This window comes from Mustela nivalis, assembly GCF_964662115.1.
Source record: "Mustela nivalis genome assembly, chromosome: 11".
Taxonomy (NCBI): Eukaryota; Metazoa; Chordata; class Mammalia; order Carnivora; family Mustelidae; genus Mustela; species Mustela nivalis.
In genome coordinates, this window is record NC_139030.1 from 17,298,723 (window position 1) to 17,325,108 (window position 26,386).

At 34.4% G+C, this 26,386-nt stretch overlaps 1 protein-coding gene across 1 annotated transcript in view; it reads right to left on the reverse strand.

Moving 5' to 3' along the window:
• ACTR3 (actin related protein 3) overlaps positions 1 to 26,386 on the reverse strand; it is a 59,574-nt gene that overhangs the window by 23,662 nt on the left and 9,526 nt on the right. Inside the window, exons 2-4 of the mRNA XM_082689268.1 lie at positions 9,495 to 9,550; positions 6,128 to 6,252; positions 3,460 to 3,570 (exon numbers count right to left, since the gene is read on the reverse strand). Of these exons, the coding sequence (XP_082545394.1) occupies positions 3,460 to 3,570; positions 6,128 to 6,252; positions 9,495 to 9,550 (292 nt within the window). The remainder of the gene's footprint in view (positions 1 to 3,459; positions 3,571 to 6,127; positions 6,253 to 9,494; positions 9,551 to 26,386) is intronic.

Here is a 26,386-nt window from a genome sequence, read left to right on the forward strand (position 1 = left end):
TCAAATCATCTTATAAAAAAGGATAATGACAGACCTCCAGGGAGACTTAACAACGGTGTTTCTAGTGGCAGAATTCTCACCTATGTAATGTTTTCAGCAGGATGTACCAGGTCTGTTTATAACCACAGTAAATAAACCAAGATTCTACAAATTTATGCCATGCTTCTTGGAAACTGTTAAGTGATGTAACTGTTAAGAGTATTAAAATGGAGATATTTACACAGTTCTCTTCCATTTATATGACCGTATACTTCACTTAGAAACCTGCAGATTTAAGTCTGGGCCAAAACACGTTCTAATGAGGCAAGAGAGGACTAAGGAAACTGTACTTGCAATCCTGTACTTCATGTTTCCCATATGCCTCGTGATTACTTAAATCATTTAAATTATTAAAGCTTGAAAATGGGTAAGGCCTGATTCTTATGAATCTGATCTGACAATCCTTGTTTTCTCAAATATCTAAAATGGAAGGCAAAATTTTCAAACTTCAGAAACGCAGAGGAATGATGTTTTTGACCTTGAGGTAAGAAGGACTCCTTAAATGTCCAGAACACAAATTATAGAGAAACATGAATAAAACTTGAATTCATTGCAAATTAAATCTTTTTGTTAATTTAAGAAAACACTGTAAGGCTTTTTAAAAAAATGGTCAACTAGGAGTAGACTTTGTGCCTACATAAAACCTTTAATAGCTAAAACTACCTGATGTGTTTAAACTTATTGAAAGCAGTTTTGGAACTATTTTTCAAGACTTTGGAGATAATTTAGTGACAGACACATACTAAGCAAACTAAAAAAAATCAAGTTAAATTATAAACTCTAAGAAAAACACTAGTTCTATATAAAATAAAACATAATCAGAAGACCTCCCAAGGAAAATATACTAACAGCTAATAAGCACATAAAAAAGTGCTAAACATCGTTAGTCATCAGGAAAATGCAAATTAAAACCAAAATGAGAAATTTTACACACCCACCAGAATGGCTAAATTTAAAAAGACTAACACACCAAAGGCTGGATAGAGCAACCAGATTGCTAACACATTGCTGGTGGGTGTGCACAAAGGTACAATCCCTTGGAAAGAGCTCTGAGAATTTCCTATAAAACCAATCATGGACCTACCCTACAACACAGCAATTCGGTATATAGGTATTTATGTAAGACAAATGAAAACATGTCCACAAAAAGACTTGTATAAGAATGTTCACGATAACCAAATTTGTAACAGTCAAAAACTAGAAACAGCCCAGGTAATCATCAACAAAAGTGAGGCACATTCATACAACAGAATATGATCCAGCAACAAATTACCAATATATGCAACAATGTGAATGAGTCTCAAAGATTATGCTGAATGAAGTCTTACCAAAGAGCGTAACTTGTGCAATTCTATTTATATAAACCTCAAACACAGACCAAACCAATCCGTGCCAGAAAAATGAGAACAGTGATTGCCTCTAGGACACAGGGGCAGGAATTAACCAGGAAAGGGCAGAGGAAAACTTTCCAGGCTGATAGTAATGGTCTGTATCTTAATAACGGTTTAGGTTACACAGATGTATGCATCTGTTAAAAACAGAAGCTGGGCAAACTGTATCATGCATTCTATAAGACAAACCCATCTCACCATTTGTTTTTGTAAACACAATTTTACTGGAACACATTTAGGTATCATCTAAGACTGCTTTCCTGCTACAACAGCAGAGCTGCAGAGACCAGATGGCACTCAAAGCCAAAAATATTTACTATCTGGACCTTCAGAGAAAATCTGCCAATGCATGATCAATACCCACAGAATTGCAGAGTTAAGATATATACATTTTATAGCATGTGAATTTTATATATATAAAAGAACCATAACCAAATAATGTACTCTAAGTGATGATACACATGCGAATGTATTTAGGGGTGAAACTACTCCACCTGCAACTCATTTTGAAGTAATTAAAAATATAAGATGGAGTGATAGATAACCTGATAGATATCATAAAGCAATTATAATAAAATACTTGGGTCTAGGCTGTGTACATGCAGGTATTTAAAGGTCTTTCAACTTTATGTTTATGGTCTACCCATAAACAATATTCACAAATTATAATAAAATATAGAACATTGATTTCATATAACTATATTGTAAAGAGGGGGAGAAGACAGGGATTCTATGTTAAGAGAAGGAGGGTAAAATAAAACCCTCATCTTTCCCACTTAGGAAGTCAGTAGGTAGTGTGAAGTATTTAAATAAACAATAAATAGAAAATGTTTAAATTTATGAGATAACTATTAAAAAGCTCTTTAAAAATTTAAAGAGTGTGTCTCTAGATATGAATCAAAGGCTGGGAAAGGCGAGGAAGGAGAGTGCTGCTTTTTTTTGTTTTTTTTTTAAGATTTATTTATTTATTTATTTATTTATTTGAGAGAGAGGGAGAGAGATCACAAGCAGGCAGAGAGGCAGGCAGAGAGAGAGAGAGGAAGGGAAGCAGGCTCCCTGCTCAGCAGAGAGCCCGATGCAGGAGGGACTTGATCCCAGGACCCTGAGAGCATTACCTGAGCCGAAGGCAGCAGCTTAACCCACTGAGCCACCAGGCGCCCCAAGAGTGCTACTTTTTTTGTTTTAAATCTCAGAGCATTTGATTTTTGTAAGCTATAAACATGCACTGCTTTGGTAAAAGTAAGTTTAAAAATTACACTGTATTGGGCGCCTGGGTGGCTCAGTGGGTTAAGCCACTGCCTTCGGCTCAGGTCATGATATCAGGGTCCTGGGATCGAGTCCCACATCGGGCTCTCTGCTCAGCAGGGAGCCTGCTTCCCTCTCTCTCTCTGCCTGCCTCTCTGTCTACTTGTGATCTCTCTCTGTCAAATAAATAAAATCTTAAAAAAAAAAAATTACACTGTATTTTTGCTGCCAAGAATTACTAAAGAAATAATAATCAGGCCAGTTATTAAAAAAAGGCAAAGTGCCATATTTCCAACTTTTTTTGAACCTTACTGTTCCTACCATAAAGATTACGTATTGGGGCGCCTGGGTGGCTCAGTGGGTTAAAGCCTCTGCTTTCGGCTCAGGTCATGATCCCAGAGTCCTGGGATCGAGCCCCGCATGAGGCTTTCTGTTCAGCGGGGAGCCTGCTTCCTCCTCTCTCTCTCTGCCTGCCTCTCTGCCTACTTGTGATCTCTGTCTGTCAAATAAATAAATAAAATCTTTAAAAAAAAGAAAAAAAAAAGATTACGTATTAATTATGAAAAGAACTTTTTCTAAGTGCCTAAGCCTCAGTACTTCAACATATTACAACCCTACTAGAACTGGACGATCTTAAAGACAGTACAGCATTATAACAAAGTCTTTTAGACATAGGACAATTTAATAAACAATAAAATATGCCCTAGTGAGTACAGATGTGATAAAAACATTCTCATTAAGTTTCTTCGAAAATGTCCTTGGTGAAATTATAATTTGTACTTACCAAAAGAAAATAATGGTCTTCTGGTTCTGCCCTTAAATATTTAAAAATCACTTGCTCCATAAACCTTTCCATCAAGTCCCAATCTTCAACTATACCATGGCGAATTGGCCACTATTAAAACACAAAACACAAATGAAATCCTTTAATGTCAAAAGTAAATAAAACTACCAAAAAAGGAGATTATTAAATCAGGACAGCATTTTTCAGTGTGATTTAATGATACTGTAGATCACCCTTAGGAGACGCATACTTTACTATTTAGAGAGCAAAGGCATTGTTCCCCCAACCTATTTTAAGATGGTTCAATTAAAATACATAATGTAAATATTAGGAAGTGCTCGCTTCAGCAGCACATATACTAAATATTAGAAGAGAACCATCAGAGCAATTCTGTGATAAACAAACCAAGAAGGGTTAAAGATTATTATATACAGTGGGCTTTAACAAAGAGCTTAATAATAATCTGAGCACAAAGAATCTAAAACTAAGTAAGTTTGGTACGTTTGTTTTTTTTTTTTTTTTTAAGATTTTTATTTATTTGAGAGAGAGGGAGAGAGAGCACACAGGTGAGCAGGGGGAGCAGGAGAGGGAGAAGAGATTTTCAAGCAGACTCCCCACTGAACCCAACTTCAGGACCCTGAGAACATGAAGTGAACATGAACCAAAGCAGATGTTTAACTGACTAAGCCTCCAAGGCTTGGTTTTAAAAGAAGAAAGCAACAGCTAAAAGGCTCCTGAGGAAAAAGAAAAGGAAAAAAGACTGAGAGAAGTTTTTTTGTTTTGGTTGGTTTGTAGCATATGGAAGACTTAAAAATGTATTTAAGAGAACAGAATCAGTGCAGAAAACTCTGGCCTCTTAACTCACTGACTTCATCACCTTCAAAGATTTCTTTTTGCTGTTTCAATCTTTGTATCACTATCACATCTCTAAATTCCTAAAAATCCAAATACATCCCTCTCTGACCACACCCTCTTCTCCCCCTACCACACTCTAGCAGCCCGCTATACTTCTGATCACAAATACACTTGCAGTCCACTGGCTCTTGTGATTACTCCCTAGCCATCAAACTTGCCCAAAGACACACAAACACATACATAGAGTTTAGATTTTATGCTCCATCACTTTGAGTATTCTTATTTCCTTTTGTCATTCCACCTATCAAAACCCAACCTAGCATCATCCTTCACTAACCTTGCCTATTTCCACAATGCTGATAACTAATTATGTGGTTAAAATTAAGAATTCGTAGTTGCTATTCTCAAATGAACCTAACTTTGCATGGCAACGCAAGTCTTTGTTTCCCTACTCTGTTCATCTTCACTCTTCACAATGATAATTTTAAATGTTCTCCCTATCACTCATTGTTTTACCTTCTCCCCCTACAACTTGGGCAGCAGAGATGATGTCACCATGTATCTCACAGGGAAAGGAGAGGCCAAAAGTCAGAAGTCAACGTCCCTTCACCAAATCTATAAAACTGATTCTGTACTTATCCATTTCACTTTTTTATAATATGAGACCCTCCACATTCCAATTAGATCATCTGTGCTGTGGATCCCATTCCTCTAGCTTTCTCAGAGACCTGGGGATTGAACTACATCTTTCCTTTTACTGAAATCTAATGGCTCTTTCACGTTATCATTTAAACACCTCTTCCATCTTAACTCCACAACTTGTCTATGCAACGATCTCTGCCTCCCAATCATACCCAAACCTCACTGAATATTACTGTCATTTTTTCCTGGCCTAACACTCACAATCCGACCGACCTGAACCCAGCCTCAGAGTTCTCACTCTTCTAAAACTATTCTTATTAAGGTTACAAATGACATCCTTGTAGCTAAAGACATAAATAATGTATGGGTTCTAGCTTACTTGATAGCGCAGCAGCATTCCACACTGTTTACATTCCCTCCCGTCTAGTGCAGTCTCTCTAACCACAGCTTCTCAGTCTCCTTCTTAGGCTTTTTGTCTTCTACCAAACCTAAATGGTACACTGAACAGGCTCCATCTTGGGCCTCTTCCCAAGTACACCCCCCTAAATAATCTCACCCTTTCTAGAGGTTAACTGATACCTTCCAAATATTTGTCTCCAGCTGTCTTATTTCAGAGCTCCAAGAGCCACATTATTTGACAGCCTAACAATGTGTAAGACGTCTCTCACGTACCTCAAATACAACATTCAAAACTAACATATATCTAGATGTGGCAATGTAGAGGCAAAAGAAAGCCATTCACATCAACAGCTTTAAGATCTAACAAGTATGGAAAAGTAAATACTGCTCATTTGGGTGAAAATTCTCCTCCCAGGATTAAAAAAAAAAAAAAATGTTAAAGTGAGACTGGGAAAAGCCACAGGGAAAAAGAAATTTCTACGGTGAAGAAGTTGAGGATATTAAGCCTGTAACTGAGTAAAATTCCAGACTGCACAATCACTGAACTAATTATTTTTGATGATTTTATTTATTCATTTGTGAGAGAGAGTGAGCACTAGCAGGAGAGAAGCAGGCAGAGGGAGAAGCAGGTTCCCAGCCAAGTAAGTAGTCCAATGTGGTACTCGATCCCATAACCTGAACCAAAGGCAGACTCTTAACTGACTTAGCCACCCCGGCATCCCAAATTAATTTTTTAAAAAATATATTATTGTTATAAATCATAAAAATATACCTTTGTTGCATACGTAGGTTTTTCTATTGCTTCATCACCAATGAAGAAGTCTAGGTCATCAACACCTTTCATCACCCTCCTTTGAGCTTGATCACCCACTTTTGCAGACTCCTTAATAGCAATACCTTAATAACAAAAGTTATTTATACATGTCAAAGTTTATTTTCAAATGAGACAGAATTTTAACTTCTGATTCTTTCAACATAAAGTATTATTAAACAAAACATGATCTAACATACTTAATCTGTTAAAGTTAAAGCACAGAGGTCGTTTAAGAAATTGACAACAAAATTCATTTAACACAATGAAATCTCAACTTCCAGCCAAGGCTTCAAGTGTAAAAAGCCCCCAAAAAAAGTACTGTTGTGGGAATGTTTCAGCTGCATTTTTTAAAAACTCTGTAAGCTCTATTTCGATTTAAATAAAATTATAATCCTACAAAGTCAATCAATATATATACTTGATGGACAATCACAAAGAAAAAACTAAAAAACACTAAATGAAAATAGGAAAACTGAAGGGGAATTAAAAAAAAAAAAAGCTGCCTTCCTATTTGCACTATTACAGACTTGCAATTTAAAAATAACACTGGCATTGGGTTCTGTTAAACTCTAATCACATATACAAAGGGAAATTTCAAGTCATTTAGGTAAAAATCAAAATAATCCCCTCAAATTATTTCAGAAATCCAGCATACTGTTTTTGACCTAAAGTTGTGACATATTTTAAATTAAGTTATAAATTTCTGAATCTGTCAGTCATTCATTCAAAATAGTTACCTGCATGCACTTAAATACTACACTTTTATTTAATAACAATTATTATCCCTAATAAGATGGATAGAAAATACTGAATGAATGACATTCTAAATCCAGTTTACTCCTTCAAAATTTTAGAAAGCTTCTCTAGTATTTATAATGTACACAGACATCAAGACAGCTCATTCTAAGTTCCCTGAAAAACTAAGATATATGCAAATAACCTTGAACCATATAAACAAGCTTTCCAGATCAAATATCCATGCTCATCAGTGGCAATCAACTGTATCTAAACTGGTTATAAACACTGGACTTGCACCATTAAAATCGGTGGGGAAAAAAACCCCAAATCAAAAACCTTCTTTCAATAGGAAAATGGATTTTTAACATGCTGCAACTTCTCATAAGACAGACAATGAAAACTAAAATTGCATATTTTGGCAAAGAGATGAAAACAAAGACTGGAAACAATGGTGATAAGATCCTAAGGTTCAAAAGATCAATATATGGGTCTCCAATAAAGACAACACAACCACTTAAGAACATAAAATATCAGTAATCTCATGAAATAAATGTATAACCACAATATAAACCTTATGAAAGATTATAAGTTATAAAATAACAAATTTGGCATTTTATGGGTTGAATTATCTTCCCAAAAGTTATGCTCAAGTCCAAACCCCCAGTACCTCAAACTGTGACCTTATTTGGAAATAGAGACGTGTGAGTTAAAAGGAGATTATTAGGGTGGGCCCTAATCCCTTACGACTGCTGTCCTTATAGAAAAGGGAATTTGGACTCAGTCACACAGAGAAGACAGACAATGTGAAGACAAGGAGAAGACAGCCATGTGACTGGAGTAGTACAAACACGAGCAAGGTAATACCAAGCACTGTCAGCAAACATGGGAAGCTAGAAGAGGCAAGGAGGGTTTCTCCCCTAGAGCTGTCAGCAAGATTAAGGACCTGCTGACAACACCCTGATTTTGGACTTCTAGCCTCCATACTGTAAGTTCCGAATGTTTTAAGCCACCCAGTTTTTGGTACTTTGTTATGGTGGCCTTAATATATGTATGTATGTATGTATGTGTGTGTGTGTGTGTGTAAAACATATATTATATATAACATACATAATATGTGTGTATATTACATATGCTTATGTATATTATTTATATGTGTGTGTTATATGTGTGCATATTACATATGCTTATGTATATTATTTATATGTGTGTGTTATATGTGTGCGTCTATATATATAGGTATGTATATATGTGTGTATATATAAGCTTCCCTTTTAAATACAAATTTGATAATGCATTTCTCATATTTCATGTTTAATTATGTCCTTGCTACATTAATTACAAAACTACTGACCTATTCATATCCAATGAGTGCCCATTTGAAACTAAAGATTGGCAGTTTTTGATAAGCCCAATAACTCCTACCTTGCTCTCAACTTCACTGATAGAAACCTAAGTTTCTTTCACTACTATCCTACATGTTTATTTTTCTATTTCCTTATTTTCAGAAATTAAGAAGAATACACAAAAATATTTATTCACATAAACTCCTGTGTAAAACTGTTCTTTGGTGTGTGGACGTGATTACCGTTTACCAGACCTGGGCTTACTGACATCCCTGATGACATCCCTGAGTCCGTGTTTTAAAAGAAGGATGACATCTCATTTTTAGAGATGAAAAACCTCTGGAGCCATTGCTTGGTGACACTCTAGAAGCCAGCATCACCAAGCAATGGCTCCAGAGGTTTTTTCATCTGTACATTCAAGTCTTCATATAGCAGTAGAACAAGTAGATCAGAGGTATTCCTATATAATGTACAAAAGGTGAACTATCTGAAAGTCAAAAGTACAAAAGTATGTCTATCAAGAACCAGATACATACTCTATACTAACAAATAAGAACACTAACAAACCAAATGTGAGAGTATTTCTTAAAACCACTAACTACTAAAAGTTGATGGCCAGCCCAGTGTGAAGTTAATAGGACAGAACAAAAACAATGGAAAATCAATCAACATCTCTAAAAATGAGATGTCATCCTTCTTGTAAAACATGCAGGGATGTCATCAGGGATGTCATCAGGGTTGTCAATAAGCCCAAGCCTGGTAAACGGTAATCACGTCCACACACCAAAGAACAGTCTTCACATACATTTGATGGAGGATGCACTACTTAATATTTAAATCCACGCATTGTTAACAGTAATATCCTCAAAGCAAAAAATATTTAATTAGCAGCTCATTTACTTTTGTCTTTTTAAAAGGAGAGATTTGGTAGATTTGGTAAACAAAGAACTAAACAGCTAAAATGAATGGTGAGAGGTTTGGAAACGAGGTCACATTCAGCAAACCATGTTTTTTTTTTGTTTTGATTTTGTTTTTTCTTTTTCATAATTTTATTTTTTTATAAACATATAGTATATTATTAGCTCCAGGGGTACAGGTCTGTGATAGTTTACACACTTCACGCAAACCATTATGTTTTTAGAGAGCTAAATCTTATACAGTGTCAGAAACAATTATCTTTTACTTTAACTACTACAGAAAAAGATCTTTAAATCAGCTTATTTGTGACTTAAAAAAATACTTACAGGAAGGGATGATAAACTGTGGTTCTGTATTTCCAGCATATCCTAGCTTTGTATACCTGCAAAACAAAAAGGGAAATTATAAGGATTTCACTAATATCTTAGCGATTACAAATTTATTTCTTAGATTTCCATTTGTTATTAAGTGTAATTCCACTGTGGGTAAATATACAAAATTCTATAGCTTCAATGTATTTAAGCATCCCTACTTTCCAAAGCTGTACCAAATTTATACCCACAGCTTTTAACAAATTCTACTTCTAGAAACAGATCCTACAGGGATATTCATACATATGTGAAATAATATGCAATAAGACCATTTGCTATAATCTTGCTAATAACAGCAAAAGACAGCAAATAACTTAAACAAGATGTGAGAAACTAGTTAAATATGCTAAATTTATACTGTTACTTTATGCAGCTATTAAAAAAGATTGAGGAAGCTTTTTATGGACTAATATGGAACAATCTCCAAAATGTATTGTTAATTGAACAAAGCAAGGGACTGAACAATGTTTTAAGTATGCTATAGTTGTACAAAAGTAAGGGAGAGGAGTAAGAACATATAAAATAATTTGATTGTACGGGCACAGAATATCTCTGGAAAAATATAAAGCAATCACTAATTTCACTTGTCTCTAGGGAAGGACCTGAGTAGGTGACAGGCAGGAGTGATGAGATTTTTTTTATTAAATATTTTTCATACCATCTGAATGCATTACTATTCAAAATAACTGTAAATTTTAAATGTTTTGCCACAGTGGATTCAGCCTATAATCTTACAACAGGAAAATAATAACAATGATGATTAAGAACTATAAAAGCTGAGCTTTGATAAGCTGCATGTTGTGGGCTACATAGGAGATAGCTGGACTTCTGTGGCCATGCATGAAAACCTATTAATGAATACTAGACTTTAAAGAGAAGGGACAGCATTTTACATTATTCCATATTCAGATTCACTGCTAAAGAACAGATAGGTAAATTGCTGTGAAATTCTTGAATTCTAATAATATCTGCATAATTTTCCCCCTAATATAAGAAGGAAAAAAAACTCTCTTTGGGGGATATTTTAGTCCCAAAACTTAAGTTCAAGAACGAACTGTGCTGAATATGCTAAATCACTAAAAATAAGGTAGACGACATAAACTGGTCCAAATGGGATAATGGTCTGACTAAAGCTCTTCCAAGATTCCCCACTGTTCACGTTTGAAAAATCAATAAGCAAAACTTCTTTGCAAGGCATACAGAAGAGCTCCCTTAATATCTGGTTCTTTATCACCTTTTCCAGCAGCCCTGACACACTACACCAGTCTCCCTAGCCATAAAATGGCTAACAGTCTCTGGACAAACCAACTCATTTGCATGGCACAAAGCCATTACCAACACTGTTCCAACTACAAGAGATGCTCCCCTTTCGATGCTGAATGCAGCTAAACTCTTACCCATCCTACAAAATTCAAGTATCACTGCCTCTATATGAAAACTTCCCAAATCTTCCAACAGTACACTTTGCCCCTACAGTAGACAAATGGAAATGACTTATGTCTTATTTACAATAAAGACTTACAAAAAAGGATAGTCTAAAACAGTCTGAGCCACAACACCCTAAAAGTCTACTCTCTTAACACCTAATTATTCCTTCATCTAGTCTCTCCACCTTTTTTTTTTTTTTGCCATTAGTCACCAAGCAGTTCAAGTCATTATACATAATACCCTTATAGAATACCTTACTTCCAATTTTATGACCCCTACAAAGAATAATCTCCCTAAAAATCACTGCCTAACTCAAAATCCTCAAATGAAGCTGTACTGCCCACAAAACTTGTTCCCATTTCTATAAAATGATTCATTGAAAGTAATTCCTAATGTCCCTTACAGATAAAAAAAAAAAAAAATTTACATGATTCTGATTCCTTCAGCTGAATATTACAGTACTTCACAATAAGCCACAATTAAACTTTTTTTTTAAAGATTTTATTTATTTATTTGGCAAACAGAGATCACAAGCAGGCAGAGAGACAGGCAGAGAAAGGAAGGGAAGCAAGCTCCCTGCTGAGCAGAGAGCCCAATGCGGGGCTTGATCCTAGGACCCTGGGATCATGACCTGAGCAGAAGGCAGAGGCTTTAACCCACTGAACCACCCAGGTGCCCCCACAATTAAGCTTTTTAAGTGTCTCCCATCATTTGCTTCCATGAATTCAGCTCAAAATACACTTCACCTATTACTCATTTTCCCCTACATGACTTGCAATTTCCCCATCACATGTGATCCGTGCTTACATTGCACCCTCTCAAAATGCTCCCACCACTTAGGACTCCTCCATGAAGTCCTTCCTGATCATTTTAACCATCAGTAATTCAATAAACTCTATTGCAACAACCACTCACTATACAGGCCTATATTGTTATTTTCATGTGTGTAAATACCATCTCCTAAATATGGCAGTAAGATATTTGAAGTAAAAACCATATTATAGTAGAAATTCCCTTAAGAAAACCTCCATTTATCAAGTTCACCAGATTAATCAATATTCCATCCCTGGTCAAAATCAAATCCCCTAGGCTGAGCATATTCAGCAATAAATTACTTTCAGAACAAACACTATAAGAAGAGTCTAATGAAGGTAATATAGAACAGTCAATACATAACCAAAATAAGTGTGCTCTTCCCCAAAAGACAAAATTAGCTACCTATAACATATCAACCACATGGATATACCACAACATTTAATCATTTCTACTACATTTATAATACCATAGCCAAATAACTTCATGACACTGGATTTAGCAATGATTTCTTGAATCTGATACTAAAAGCAGTCAATAACAAAAAAATAAACTAGACATCATCAAAATTTGTAACTTTTCTGCACCACAGGACACCATCAACAGAGTGCAAAGACACACATGGAATGTAAAAAAAACAAAAACAAAAAAACCCCACCTACACCTACAAATCATATACACGCAGTTCCCAACTTAGAATGATTCACCTCAAAATTTTTTGACTATACAATGGTGCAAAAGTGATATGCACTCAGAAACTGTACTTTGATTTTTTAATTTTGATCTTTTCCTGGGATAGCAATATGCAGTATGATACATCTGGTGATGCTGGGCAACAGCGGTGAGCCTCAGCTCCCAGTCAGCCACATGATCATAATAAACAATGGATACACTTACAATCACTGTACCCATACAACTATTCTGTTTTTTACTTGAGGAAAGTAGTCAACAAATTACATATTACCTTATTATAAAACAGACTTTCTGTTAGATTATTTTACCTAAATGCAGACTAATTTAAGCTTTTGAACATATTTAAAGTAGGCTAGGCTTAGTTATGATGTTTGCTACTTTAGATATACTAAATACATTTCAACGTAGGGTATTTCCAACTTATAATAGGTTTATCCAGATGTGAGCTCATTTTTAAGTGAAGATCTTTACTTGATAAAGAGTTAATATCCAGAATATACAAAGTACTCCTATAACTCAACCACAAAATAAACAATACAATTAAAAAATGAGCAAAGCACTTGAATAGACATTTCTCCAAAAAAGATATACAAAAAGCCAATACACACAGGAAAGATGCTCAACATCATTAATAACTAAGGAAATATAAATCAAAACCAAATTAAATGCCAGTTCATACCCAGAAAGGGAGGAATGGAGGGAGGGAGTGAGGGAGGAAAGAGAAAAGAAAAGAACAAATGTTGGTGAGACTGTAGAGATACTGGAACCATTGCACATTCCTGATAGTAAGGTAAATGGTACAGCTGCTGTAGAAAACAATGTGACAATTCTTCACATAATTACTATGGGATCCACCAATGCCATTTATGGGTATATAACCAAAAGAAAAAGCAAGGGCATGAAGACCAATATCAATAGCAATATGATGTATATAAGCCAAAAGGTGGAAGCAACTTAAATGTCCACTGTCAGGTGAAAGGATAAACAAAATGTGGTAAATACATCATACAGTAGAATATTAGCCTTAAAAAGGAAGGAAATCCTGGCACATGTTACAACATGGGTGAACCTTCAGAACATCATGCTAAGTGAAATAAGCCGATCACAAAAGGTCAAATATATTATGATTCTACTTATATGAAGTACAAAGAGTAGTCAATTTATAGACAGAGAGTAGAACATACAAGTCAGTTTGGAAGTTCCGGTTTGAGAAGATGAAAAAGTTTCTAAGATGGGGGAGACAGTTGCACAACAATGTGAATATACTCAATGCCACTAAACTGCACACTTAACAATGTTCTGATGTGTATATTTTACCATAATTAAAAAGAAAAAAAACCTAAACTTTGTAGCTATGTGAAAAATAATTAAATTGGGTACATGCCATACCATACATGCTTAAGTAATATAAATCTAAATGCATCAAAGATTAAAGGGAAGAAAAATTAAACCATAAGTCCTAAGATATAGGATAAAATGTAAACTTTCTAACTAAAATTTAAAATCCAGACACTAAAAAAGATATTTCAACTACATAAGAATTAAATACGTCTTCACAAAACATACCAAAAGTAGCCAAAAGAAAAATAACCAACAGAGAAAAACTGTACTCAAAGACAAAGAATTAATCTCCTTAACATATATAAAGGAAATCCAGAAGGTGATGATAAGGGAGAAAGGGAAATAAAGAGGAAAGGAGAGAAGAAAGAAAGAAGGAAAGGCAAAAGACAGTAGCCATTTGAGGAAAAAGAAATAGAAATAGCTATAAATGAAAAGGAGCTCAACTCTTTGGGCTTAAAACAATGCAGATTGAAAGTACACTGAGATAATGTTCATACATTCATAGATGGAATGCAAGATAATACAGTTATTTTGGAAAACATATGAACATTCACTTACCATATGACCCAGCAATTCTACTTCTAGTACATACCCCCCAAAATAAAAATGCATGTCCACACAAAGATGTGAACACGCTTGTTCAAAACAGTATTATTCATATGGCCCAAAACTGTAAGCAAAACATATGTTCATCAACGAGAAAATAGATAAACGAGAGTAATATCTTCATATAAACCAAAATTACTCTACACATGAAGAATTTAAAAATGTAACCCATTCTCCAAGGAAAAGTATTCAACATAAGACAAAATGGCCCAAATGTTGGAATTATCAGATAAAGACTGGAAAAAAGTTATGACAATGAAATAAAGAAAAGTGCACTTTTTTTTTGGGAAGTGCACTTATAATGATTAATAACATTGTAAACATCACCAAAAACTCTAAAACTACATAAAGAACAAATGGAATTCTAGAACTGAACAATGTAATACCAGATATACAAAAATCACCGAATGAGCTAAACAGAACACAGGTTAAAGAGGGTAAAAGAGGAAATATCATCAGTGAACCTTAAAGCAGATCAGTAGAAATCATCTGAAAAAGAGAGGTGAGAAAAAAATTGAAAGAAGAAACATGAAGAAAAAAAGAACAGAGCCCCTGAAACTTGGGAGACAGTATGAGAAAGGTGATATACTGAAGTCCCAGACAGAGAAGACACAGGGTAGTAAACACTTTCTGAAGGAATAAATGACAGAAAACTTTACCAATTTAGTGAAAGACATCAATTTATAATCTAGAAGGCTCAAACAACAACAACAGAGCAGAATAAATACAAAGAAACCATAACTAGGCACATCACAGACAAACTAAAAATCAAAGATAAAGAAAAAATACTGAAAGCAGCCAGAGGAAAAGGCCCATGAGCAGGAAACAAAAATTCAAATTACTACCTCCTTCTGAGAAACTATGAAGCCCAGAAGACAGTGGAAAAACATTTTTGAAGTCTGAAGAACACAGGGAAACAGACAACCCAAATATCTATAGGAACCAAAATATCCTTCCAAAATGAAAGTGAAATAAAGACATTTTCAAACAAAAGAAACTCACTGCCCTGAAACCTGGACGAAAAAGTTTTTACACACTGAGGGAAAATGATACCATGGGACAGTGAGGCATTAATAAAGAACATCAGAAATAGTGAATACGTAAAGGTAAAAGATTTACATTTAGTTTTTTGGACATACATATAACCAAAGCAAACACCATATTATCTTATAGAGAATTATACTGTATGTAGAAGTAATATCTATGACAAACAGCATAAAAGGACAGTGGGAAGCTCTGGCATGGGAAGCAGCAGACAGGGGAGTTAACAGACTTCCTGAGATGTGGGGTCTCTACTCTTTGCATGTTTTAAATTAACTCTAAGTAAACAGTGAGTACTAACTTTTCTTAAAGATGTATATTGTAGTCCCTACAGCAATCACTAAAAAATGCCAAGAGGTATAGTTAAAAGGCCACAGGTAAATTAAAATGGCATTCCAAAAAATATTCAATAATTCAAAAAAAGGAAGGAAAGAGGAAAAGAACATCAAACAGAGACAATAAATTCTTTAAAATAAATACACAAACCAGCACACCTAAGTCCAACCACAACCATTATTACATTAAAAGAGACAAGAGATTTTTTTGTTTTAAAAATAATAAAGTAAGCCCCAACTATGCTGTCTCCATACAAAGATGGAGAATGAAAATGGATAGAAAGCAAAAAGCAAACCTTAGAAAGCTGGAGTGGCTATATGGATATCAAATAAAACTGCTCTTTAAGAAAAAGAGTAAATACCAGAGATAGAGTAACTTTATAATAATAAAAGGATAAATTCATCAAGTCTTAAAGGTCTATGTGCCTATTAACATAAGTTTCAACATACTTCAAATGTTATCATAATTGAATGCTGAGATAATTCAACTCTTTCAGTAGGAACTTTTGTCACCTATCTCTTAGTTAATGGATAAAATGATACACACACACACACCCCAAATCAGTACAAGCATAGAGGATCAACATTAATAACGATTTTGATCTAACTAATCTTTACAGAATATACTCAAGAAATACAAATTATGAATTCTTACTAAGTACACATGGTACATTCGTTTGGACCATGGATGAGTAAACTATGGCCCAAAAATAAAATTCTACCTGTGCTCCGTTGTATCACCAGTGAATTTAAAACAGTTTTTACTTTTTTTTTTTTGCATTTTGGGAGAAGGAAGAGAAGTGAAGAGAAAAGGTAGGAGAGGAAAGCAGTAGCATAAACCATGCCTGGTCCACTAGCTTAAGACAAAGATGGTATGTGGCCCACAAAGCCTAAAATATTTACTATTTGGTCTTTTACTGAGAAGTCTGCCAATCTCTGACCTCGACCATATGCTAAGCCATAAAACAAATCTCAATAAATGTAAAAGATTAAAATCATAAATACATTGTTCTCTGACTGAAAAGGAATTAAGTCAGAAACCAATAGCAATAAGGTACCTAAATAAACCGCATACATTTGGAAATTAAACACTTCTGACTATAATCCATGATTCAAGGAAAAAAATCACAAGGGAAATTATTTTAAGTTGATTAGCAATGAAAATAAAAATTTTAACATCAAAATGTGTGGGATGCAGCTAAAACAGTGCTTAAAAGGAAAATTCCAATTTTCAATGCTTAAACTGGAAAAAAATGAAAGGTCTAAAATCAGAGACCTAAAATTCCACCTTAAAGTTAGAGAAAAGAAAGAAAGTAAACCCGAAAAAAAATAGAAATAAACAATAAATAAGATGGGAAAATCAAGTTCATAGGAAAGAAATAGAGAAAATTAACAAAAAGATGATACCAGGAAAAAGGATGATCAAGAAAAAATAGTATGGAAATTGCCAGCAAAAAGAGTGGAAAGCTGGTTAACACTACAAATAATAGATATGAAAACGGTTAAAAAAAAATTATAAACAACCATGCCATCATATTAAACTCAAGATGTAATGGACAAAATTGCTTCAAAGATACAATTTACTGAAATCAACACAAGATGAAACAAAAATATCTATTTGAATAAGCCCAAAGTTATTAAAGAAATTATCAGTAACCTTTCCAAAAAGCAAACTGCAGGCCCAGGTTTCACTGGTAAATTCTATCACTCATTTAAGGAAGAAATAACAATCATTTTATATAAATTCTTTCAGGAAAAGGAAAAAACTCATCCCAAACCCTTTCATGAGGACAGCGTAATTCTAATATCAAAATCAGAGACAGACATTTCAAATAGAGAAAATGGCAGGACAATATCCATCATGAATACAGCCGCAAAAATCCTCAACAAAACAAATACAACAATATGCCAAAAAGATACACATATACTGTAACTATGGAAGACTTAGCCCAAGAATCCAAACTTGGTTTAATAGACAAAAAATCAAGCCTCTGCTTTTTTTTAGCACATCTCAATTAATTTCACTGGTTTGAAAACCACTCCTCAACATGCTATGGTCTGATGCCTACTTACCTCCCCAGATTCCTCTAAATACCCACTTCACTTTCATAACCCTCAACCCCTGCAAAACACAGAGTTATATCTGAAATGCATAGTTATACTCTTATAAAAAGTCTTGATAACTGATTAGGAATAGCACACATAAATCCTAGCACTTACATGACATAAATGCTCATTCTTCTTTCCATCATTGTTTTTGTTTTATTTCACCCCAATGCTTCATTTCCTCACAGGCCCTTTTCAAATCTCTCATTTTCATCATCCCTTTTGGAGACATTCAATTTTCATAGCATGATTCCTAAGCAAAATTAGTAGAGTCCTAATGCCTTCCAACTTGCCATTTTTAAATAAATGGTGTGTACTTATGTGTGTTCGTGTGTGTACTTGTATTATTGCTTATTACCTTGCACTTGTTACCCTGCACTACCTTAAGAATACTTTCAAACCTAGTCCGTTTTTAATGTCAATTCTAAACAGGAAAATTACACTTTGTGAATACCCTGAAATCTCAAAGATACTTTCAAAAGTGGTATCTTTTTTTGATGTCAACTGTAAACAGAGATTTACATTTACATACAAAGTAGAAATAAAATTACACATCAAAAATTCTATTACAGAATGCTAGAATATGCATACATTAATTCTTCAGGAACTCTACAAAAGAAACAGTAAATTATAATTGTCTCCGGGCAGCACGATGGAGAGAAGGGAGAATATTGTTTTCTAAATTTACACTGTTCTGTCTTAAATGATCTAACAATACACATTACTTTTTTTTTTTTTTTTTTTAAGTAAAAGCACTCTGAACTGACTACATTTGCCCATCATTAAAATTTTAATAATACCGAAAAAATGTTAAGTTTCCCAACCATGCCTATATCCCCTAGCCACCCAGGTGCCATCCCAAGAGTAAATCTCTTACATATCCCAAGGATCATTCATACATGAACTTGCATATGTATTACTTTGATTTAAAACATGTTACTGGGCAAACTATGAGTACACTTTCTTTACACTCTCCCGTATTTAAAAAGAAAGTGTAATTTCCCAAATGGTTTTTAAAGAGACCATAAAATGAAAAAGGCAAAGCTATCCTACCTAAGGTTTATGAAGTGCATAAGCACAATACAATATTTTGGAAAACTAAACCAAAATTTTCCTTTGTGACCCAAGGCAGCAAGCTAAATTTACAAAAACTCCCTGAAGTATACAGCAATGAAAAAAATCTCCGATGTTGATCTGGGCCAGCAAGAAGGGAAAAGGAATTGGAAATGGCTTAGAGAAAAAAACAGAATTCAAAAAACACTTTTGAAGTTATCAAAGACTTGGTGACTAGAAGAATGGTAGTGAAAATATAATGAAATTATAAAAGAGAGATGACCTGCACTGGGAGTAATGAATGGCAAAACACAAACAAGTTTTATGTAAGAAATGCTTGGTCTATCATGCTCCTAACTGCCTCTGGGGTAGGTAAAAGTAGATCTGAGAATGAGAATAGTTATCAATAACTCACTCTCGCTCTTAAAAATAATGAAACAAATAGGATAAAATGCTAGCAGGCAATAATTCCAATAGAGGAGTATCTGTCCTACTATTCACTGTACTTCTCTAAAAGAAAATAATTCATTTAAGGAAAGAATATTTTCAAGTAGTAAAACGCATTATGCTTGTTAAAAACATTAGCATCCCTTATGTTGGATATTAGTTTTGATTCTACAAATTCAAATCTTCCTTATTAAAAGCATGTAGTTGACAAAGAGTACTTTTACTTAATACAATGGTTCATATTTCTTTCTGCTTTGAAAACTATCTCAAAGCAAAAAGCTATCTGAAGATTCTAATATGTTATTAATACTGAACCACTAAATGGGAACAAAATCTTAAAAATAAAAAAGTTTGAAATTAACTAGAATAAAAAATCATTACAGAAAAGAACGAACATGTATTGACACTATCACAGTAAATCCAGTTAATAACCTACAGCCTATGTAAGGGAGAAACAGCACTAGAATTTTAACTTTCCATGTTTCCACAGTCTTAAACCATATAACAAAATGAATATAAGACTCTCAAACTTTAGGACAGAAAGAACCTTAATGATCTAGTGCAACCCAGTTTTCCAAAACTTCTGAGTATGAACCACCACTAATTTAAAGCTGAAAGAATTCTATCGCAATATGACCAGCTTCTACCTTTACCTTGTCATAAAAACAAAGTATGTATTATGTATAAATATCAAATTTTAAATGAAAATGGAGGTCCACTGCTTAAGTTCTGTAATACCTCAATTCTCAGCTATAGTTTTCTTTGTACTTCTAGTGTTGGGAATTTTTAGAACGACAATACAGTGGCTAATTCACAGGGAATATTGGCTATAAAGATAATTAGCAATTATTTGAAAAGAATTTCCAATGCCCTCCAATGTTTTTCTCACTATATTAAAGTAAATGTTTAACGTGACACACACAAAAAAACTGATAGAACTCCAGGTGTAAGAAAGGAGTGGACTCCTCTGTGTAAAAAGAAATTATATTCTCCCATTCCTTTTAGGTCTAAAACATAAAATCTAACTCCTTTTCACTAGTGAGGAAGAAAGAATATGGATCTTAGAATCAAAAAGTCATGAGTGAAATGTCTGTTCCACCATTTACTAACTCTCCCATGATCATAGACTATTCCTAATTCATAAGGAATAAAACTGAATTCACTGTCATGAGGATTAAAAAAGGTAACAGTAGATGGCACTAAATATTCAGTAAACTCAACCCACCCCCAGATCATTTTCCTTTACCCAAGAGACTTCTTTTATTTCTCTACCATCCCTATAATTTTTCTTTCAAAGACAGCAATGTTTTCCCAACCTCTTTGCAGGTACACCAGTCCAACTATCCACCACTTAAAGAGGTATTATTCCACTTACATGAAACGACCACAACAGGCAAATCCATAAAGACAGGAAATATATTAGTAACTCCCAAGGGTTGAAGGCAGGGAGAACAGAGTTTGACTATTAAATGTGTATGATGTTCTTTTTGGGGTGATGAAATATTCTAAAGTTGACTGTGGAGATGGTTGCACAAACTTGTGAATAACTCAACTATACACTTTAAAAGGGTAAATTTTAGGTATGTTAATCATATCTCAATAGAGCTGCTTAGAATAAAGTACAAGATTCAGATTGATACTGCATAAGTTTAACTTTTATCAGTCTTCTGCTTAATGATCAACACAATCTAATGCCAATCAAATCAATTCTAAACCATTGTTTCCCATTTAAATCCTTCCCAAACAAGGCAAGATAAGTAAAATTAACTACCTACTGTCCCACAGCTCCAAACAGGGTCAATTCCAAGCAGGCCAATCTCCTAACTGATCACTCCCTCAAACACTTTGAAATTCCTGCCTGACTTAACTTCATCAATAAAATATTTAATGATCATTATTAAATACTATGCACAAGGCCATAACTTGGAGAGAGTGAACAAAAAAGTTATCCTACCATCATAAAGCTTCCAATTTAGCTTCCGTTAACAAAGCTTTCCCTCCCTTCCATCTATCATAACCTATTTATGATTTTCCAAGAATTTTAGCAAGTTCAGCTCCTTCATAAACCATCCTCCCAAATACTACAGCCTTTATTAATCTCCAATTAAATAATTATATACCATCTTCAGTTATTTCACATACATTTGTTTCATCTCTGAAACTAAACATAAGCCTAAAGAATAAAATCATGTCATAACTTTCTGTATGTACCAAAATATTCAGCGTAGAACTGAAAATTCCAGTGATGAAATAAGAAGTTGATTACCTGCAATACCTTTTTTTTTTTTAATATATATCAATAGTTCATTACTTTTTATTGCTGAGTATTATTCCATGGTACATACCAGTCTGTTTAATCATTCACAAATTAAAGGACATGTGGGTTGTTTCTAGTTTTTCTAGTTTGGGTTGTGAGTTTTTTGTTTTGTTTTGTTTTGGGTTTTTTTAGTCTTTTAATGGCTTTACTTGGGGATTTTTTTTTAATTAACATATAATGTTATGTTTCAGGGATAAGGTCATCAGTCTTACACAACACCCAGCAGCACTCACCACAGTACATATCCTCCTAATGTCCATCACCCAGCCACCCCATCTCCCCAACCTCCTCCCCTCCAGCAACCCATAGTTTGTTTCCTAAGATTAAGGATCTCTTAGAGTTTGTCTCTCTCTCTAGTTTCCTCATTTCATGTTTTCCTTGTCTTCCCCTATGATCTTCTGCCTTGTTTCTTAAATTCCACATATCAGTGTGGTGTATATACATACAATGGAATATTGCCCAGCCATCAAAAAAAAAAAAAAAAAAAATGAAATCTTGCCATTTGCAACAACGTGGATGGAACTAGAGGGTATTATGCTAAGTGAAATAAGTCAATCAGAGAAAAACAATCATCATACGATCTCACTGATCTGCAATACCTTTTCATAGTAATTTTAATAATAATTGCCGTTGTTACTCTATATCAATTATTTTGCTATGTGCTTTATATTTTCCCTCTTACCAAAACCATGCAAAACGGATCTATTTCCATATTGGGGAAACTGCACCTCACAGAAGAAGAAACCACTGCAAATAAATATTAAAGCTAGATATGAACTCAAGATATCTATCAAAATCAATGACTTTTATACTGTCTCCTTTAAATATGAGGGGGTTACATCCAAAATAAAACCAGAGAAAGGACTAACAGTATAGTTTGCCATGCTAACTATGGGGATCTTCCTCACTTATACTTTCTGCATCAGTTTCATCTCTCTCAGTATCTATGTTAGAGGATTAGGTATCAAATGAATTAACAAATAACAGTGCCTGGCACACAGTATGCACCGAATAACTGCTGGATATTATTTTTATTTTCATCACCATAAATCACCATAATGAAGTCACCAAATATACTTCCTATTCTCATAAGCTTGGTTTATGATAGATTATGGCTTCATACTACTTATGGCATAAAAACCAAAGCAGTGCAGAATTCAAGGTCTTTCAGATCTCCATAATCCTGGGGGTATAGCTCAGTGGTAGAGCACCTGACTACAGATCTCCATAATCAGTTCCAACATATCTTTTGAATTCAACTCAAGAAGCACTTACTATCATACAACAGCCTCTTTTACTACTCTCCTGTACTATATCAAGTATTCCACTACTTTTCTGTACCATATTGTATATCACTATTTCTTTGTACCATACCAAACCTAACATATCCAAATTTCAACCTATACTCTTCCACCTCACTTTGTTTCCTACCACTGTTCTCTCACCTCGTACGCTAGTCTTATTTCCACCTATCAATACTTGATTCAACCTTAAAGGCCTTCTTCAGTTATTATCTCTACCAGGAAATCTTTTTTCATCCTCCCTGGAAAAAGTAAATTTTCCTTCACCTATGATTCCAACAAGTTTCATTTACACCTGCCAGAGCATTTACCGTACTGGTATTATGTGATGTGAGCTTCCTAGACGGCAGGTACCATTTCCTAATCATCTTTATATTCCCTACAACAGAAGTATGGCAAAAGTATGCATTTGCTCAGATGCTCACTAGAGTTACTGAAAAGCAGTTTTTCCAACTATCAACAAAAAAGATGCAAAAGCTATTTCCTACTTTCTAGGATTTTGTCATATATCAATAAATATATACGGCCCATTATCTCTGAAAAAGAAAAAAATTAGCGCAGCTCAAATTCTCGTAGTTATAATTCAGGTTTACTATTAAAAAAAAAGTTTAAAGAAATGGTCTATCATATTACTGAATTTATCAAGTTGGTCCTACTTTCCAAAATATTCCATAATCCCCAAATTACTTGACTGTTACACCTCTGTTCTAATGAAAAATCCTGTATTAGTCACATCATTAATTATTCCTTTAATAAACTGTCCTTGATTCACACATTTAGAACGAAAGGAGGGTGAAACACAGGGTTTTTGCACTTTTGGGAAAAAACGTGTTAATTCGAACTGCTAGTTATTAAAAAGGATTAAGCAGTTATCAAAATGAAGGAATTTAAGGCAACATAAAGACTAATGGACAAAAAACTTCCCCATCCTCATCTTTCTAATGACAGTGGACACGCACTTTTTCTGCCAGTATCAAATTCCCACTACTATTATGATCAATCCACCAAGGATTAAGTCTTTGCAGGACATGAAACCTCACATCCCTTTATAGAAGGAGGGACCTGATACTGATACATTCCATTTCTGCCACCTACTACACATAACGTGATCGATATCAAATCAATCTGAGCTCAGGTCAGAACTTTGAATCTTGACTGAGTAAGTACAAGATGAAGAGATGTTTTAGAATTTATATCGCTAGTATCTAGTTGCAGCATCCTGCCAACTTCCTGCAACATGACTTCGACTGCAGACTCACGCGGCCTGGTCTCTGTTTTCTCTGCTTTTCTGAGCCTGGTTCTCCAGCCTTCCCATCAATTTTGTGATCTAAACCATATCCTTTCAGTAATTACTTTTTTGGCTTGTATTAGCTAGATATTTTGTTGTTTACATCCATGATTTCTCACTTATATAATCACATTACATTTTCTTCGTTTCTACTTCTCAGAATCTTCCTATCAATTTAAATCCTGCTTCACTACTAAAAATAAAAAAGTTTTGTTTTACTCAAATCCTGACAAGGCTGCTTGAAACAAGCAAAGCAGGTCCCTTCAAAATGTATTTTGGAAGCAATAAAATTCTCAACTAGTCTATTATCTGAATAACAAATTAATCAAGAAAAGAAAAAAAGCCAAGCCCAAATAGGTTTCCTTTGCTTTGTTACCACTATCCTTTTGATTAATATGAAGCAAAATTTTAAAATAAATACTTTCAAAAAGGAAACATAAGCTTCTACTACAACTGTGTACTTTTTAGATGAAATGTATCAAAATTCATCCTAAACTCCATAGATTAACAATCTCTTTAATTCTATTTGGGGGGGGCTACTTTCTGGTAACCCATGTGTTTCTCTTAATCTATATATTTACTACTTTCAGATCAAATACCTAATATTAAGTATTCTGAGTCTAATAAAAGAAGTTTCTTTTTTGTAATCCTACAATCTTAAATCCTTATTCTTAAATTTAACTTTCATTTTTGGGTTTTTTTTTTTAAATGCAGGCATTAATGAGAGAAATAACTTTGTAATGAATCAATTATTCAAACTGCAGCTTCAGAAATATGTATACCTTTATTCTGAAGTTATATGTAATTAAACATCATTTCCTTAAGTGAGCTATCTTGAATTGACCAGTAACCATCAGCTTTATCATGTTTCATACAATGTCTGTCCTTACAATATTCACACAGTTAATAAACAATTCTATGTCAATTAACTTGCTTGTGTTTTGGGTTAATCAAATCAATGAATTAGTCACTAAGACTTTCCTACATATCTCATATTTGTACTGAAAACTAACAGTTCTAAAAAAAATTTTTTAAAGATTTTGTTTATTTATTTGACAGAGAGAGATCACAAGTAGGCAGAGAGACAAGCAGAGAGAGGGAGGGAGGGGAGGAAGCAGGCTCCCTGCCAAGCAGAGAACCCAATGCGGAACTCGTTCCCAGGACCCAGAGATCATGACCTGAGCCGAAGGCAGAGGCTTAACCCACTGAGCCACCCAGGCGCCCCTAAAAATATATTTTGTTAAAAAAAAGTATGTTTATGGGGCGCCTGGGTGGCTCAGTGGGTTAAGCCGCTGCCTTCAGCTCAGGTCATGATCTCAGGGTCCTGGGATTGAGTCCCGCATCAGGCTCTCTGCTCAGCAGGGAGCCTGCTTCCTCCTCTCTCTCTCTGCCTGCCTCTCTGCCTACTTGTGATCTCTCTGTCAAATAAATAAATAAAATCTTTAAAAAAAAAAAAAAAGTATGTTTAAATTTTAATACTCTTCAAAGACTTGGTTAACAATTTAACCACTGATACTGAATATATCCCAACCGAACACAGTATTAACAGTGGGTTCTGGAACCAGACTGCCTGAAGTCTCAATGCTAGATCTAATACTTAACTGTAGCTACTATTTAATTGAGCAAGTTACTTAATTCTCTATACCTCAGTTTCCTCATCTTTAAAATAGTTATTATATCACCTACACATCATAAAGCTTCTGAAAAGGTTATGCAGAATTACCTCAAAAACATAATTCCTAAAGGACTTTGAAAGGCTGATCTGTACACATCCCATGTAATGTCTTTAAAATTTAAATGCCTGAAACAATAAAAAAGCATATTTCCTTAAAAAAAGGCATTCATTTGGGGCGCCTGGGTGGCTCAGTGGGTTAAAGCCTCTGCCTTCGTCTGGGGTCATGGTCCCAGGGTCCTGGGATTGAGCCCCACATCGGGCTCTCTGCTCAGCAGGGAACTTGCTTCCTCCTCTCTCTCTCTCTCTCTCTCTCTCTCTGCCTACCTGTGATCTCTATCTGTCAAACAAATAAATAAAAAAATCTTTAAAAAAAAAGGCATTCATTTTATGAATAATTTCTGAA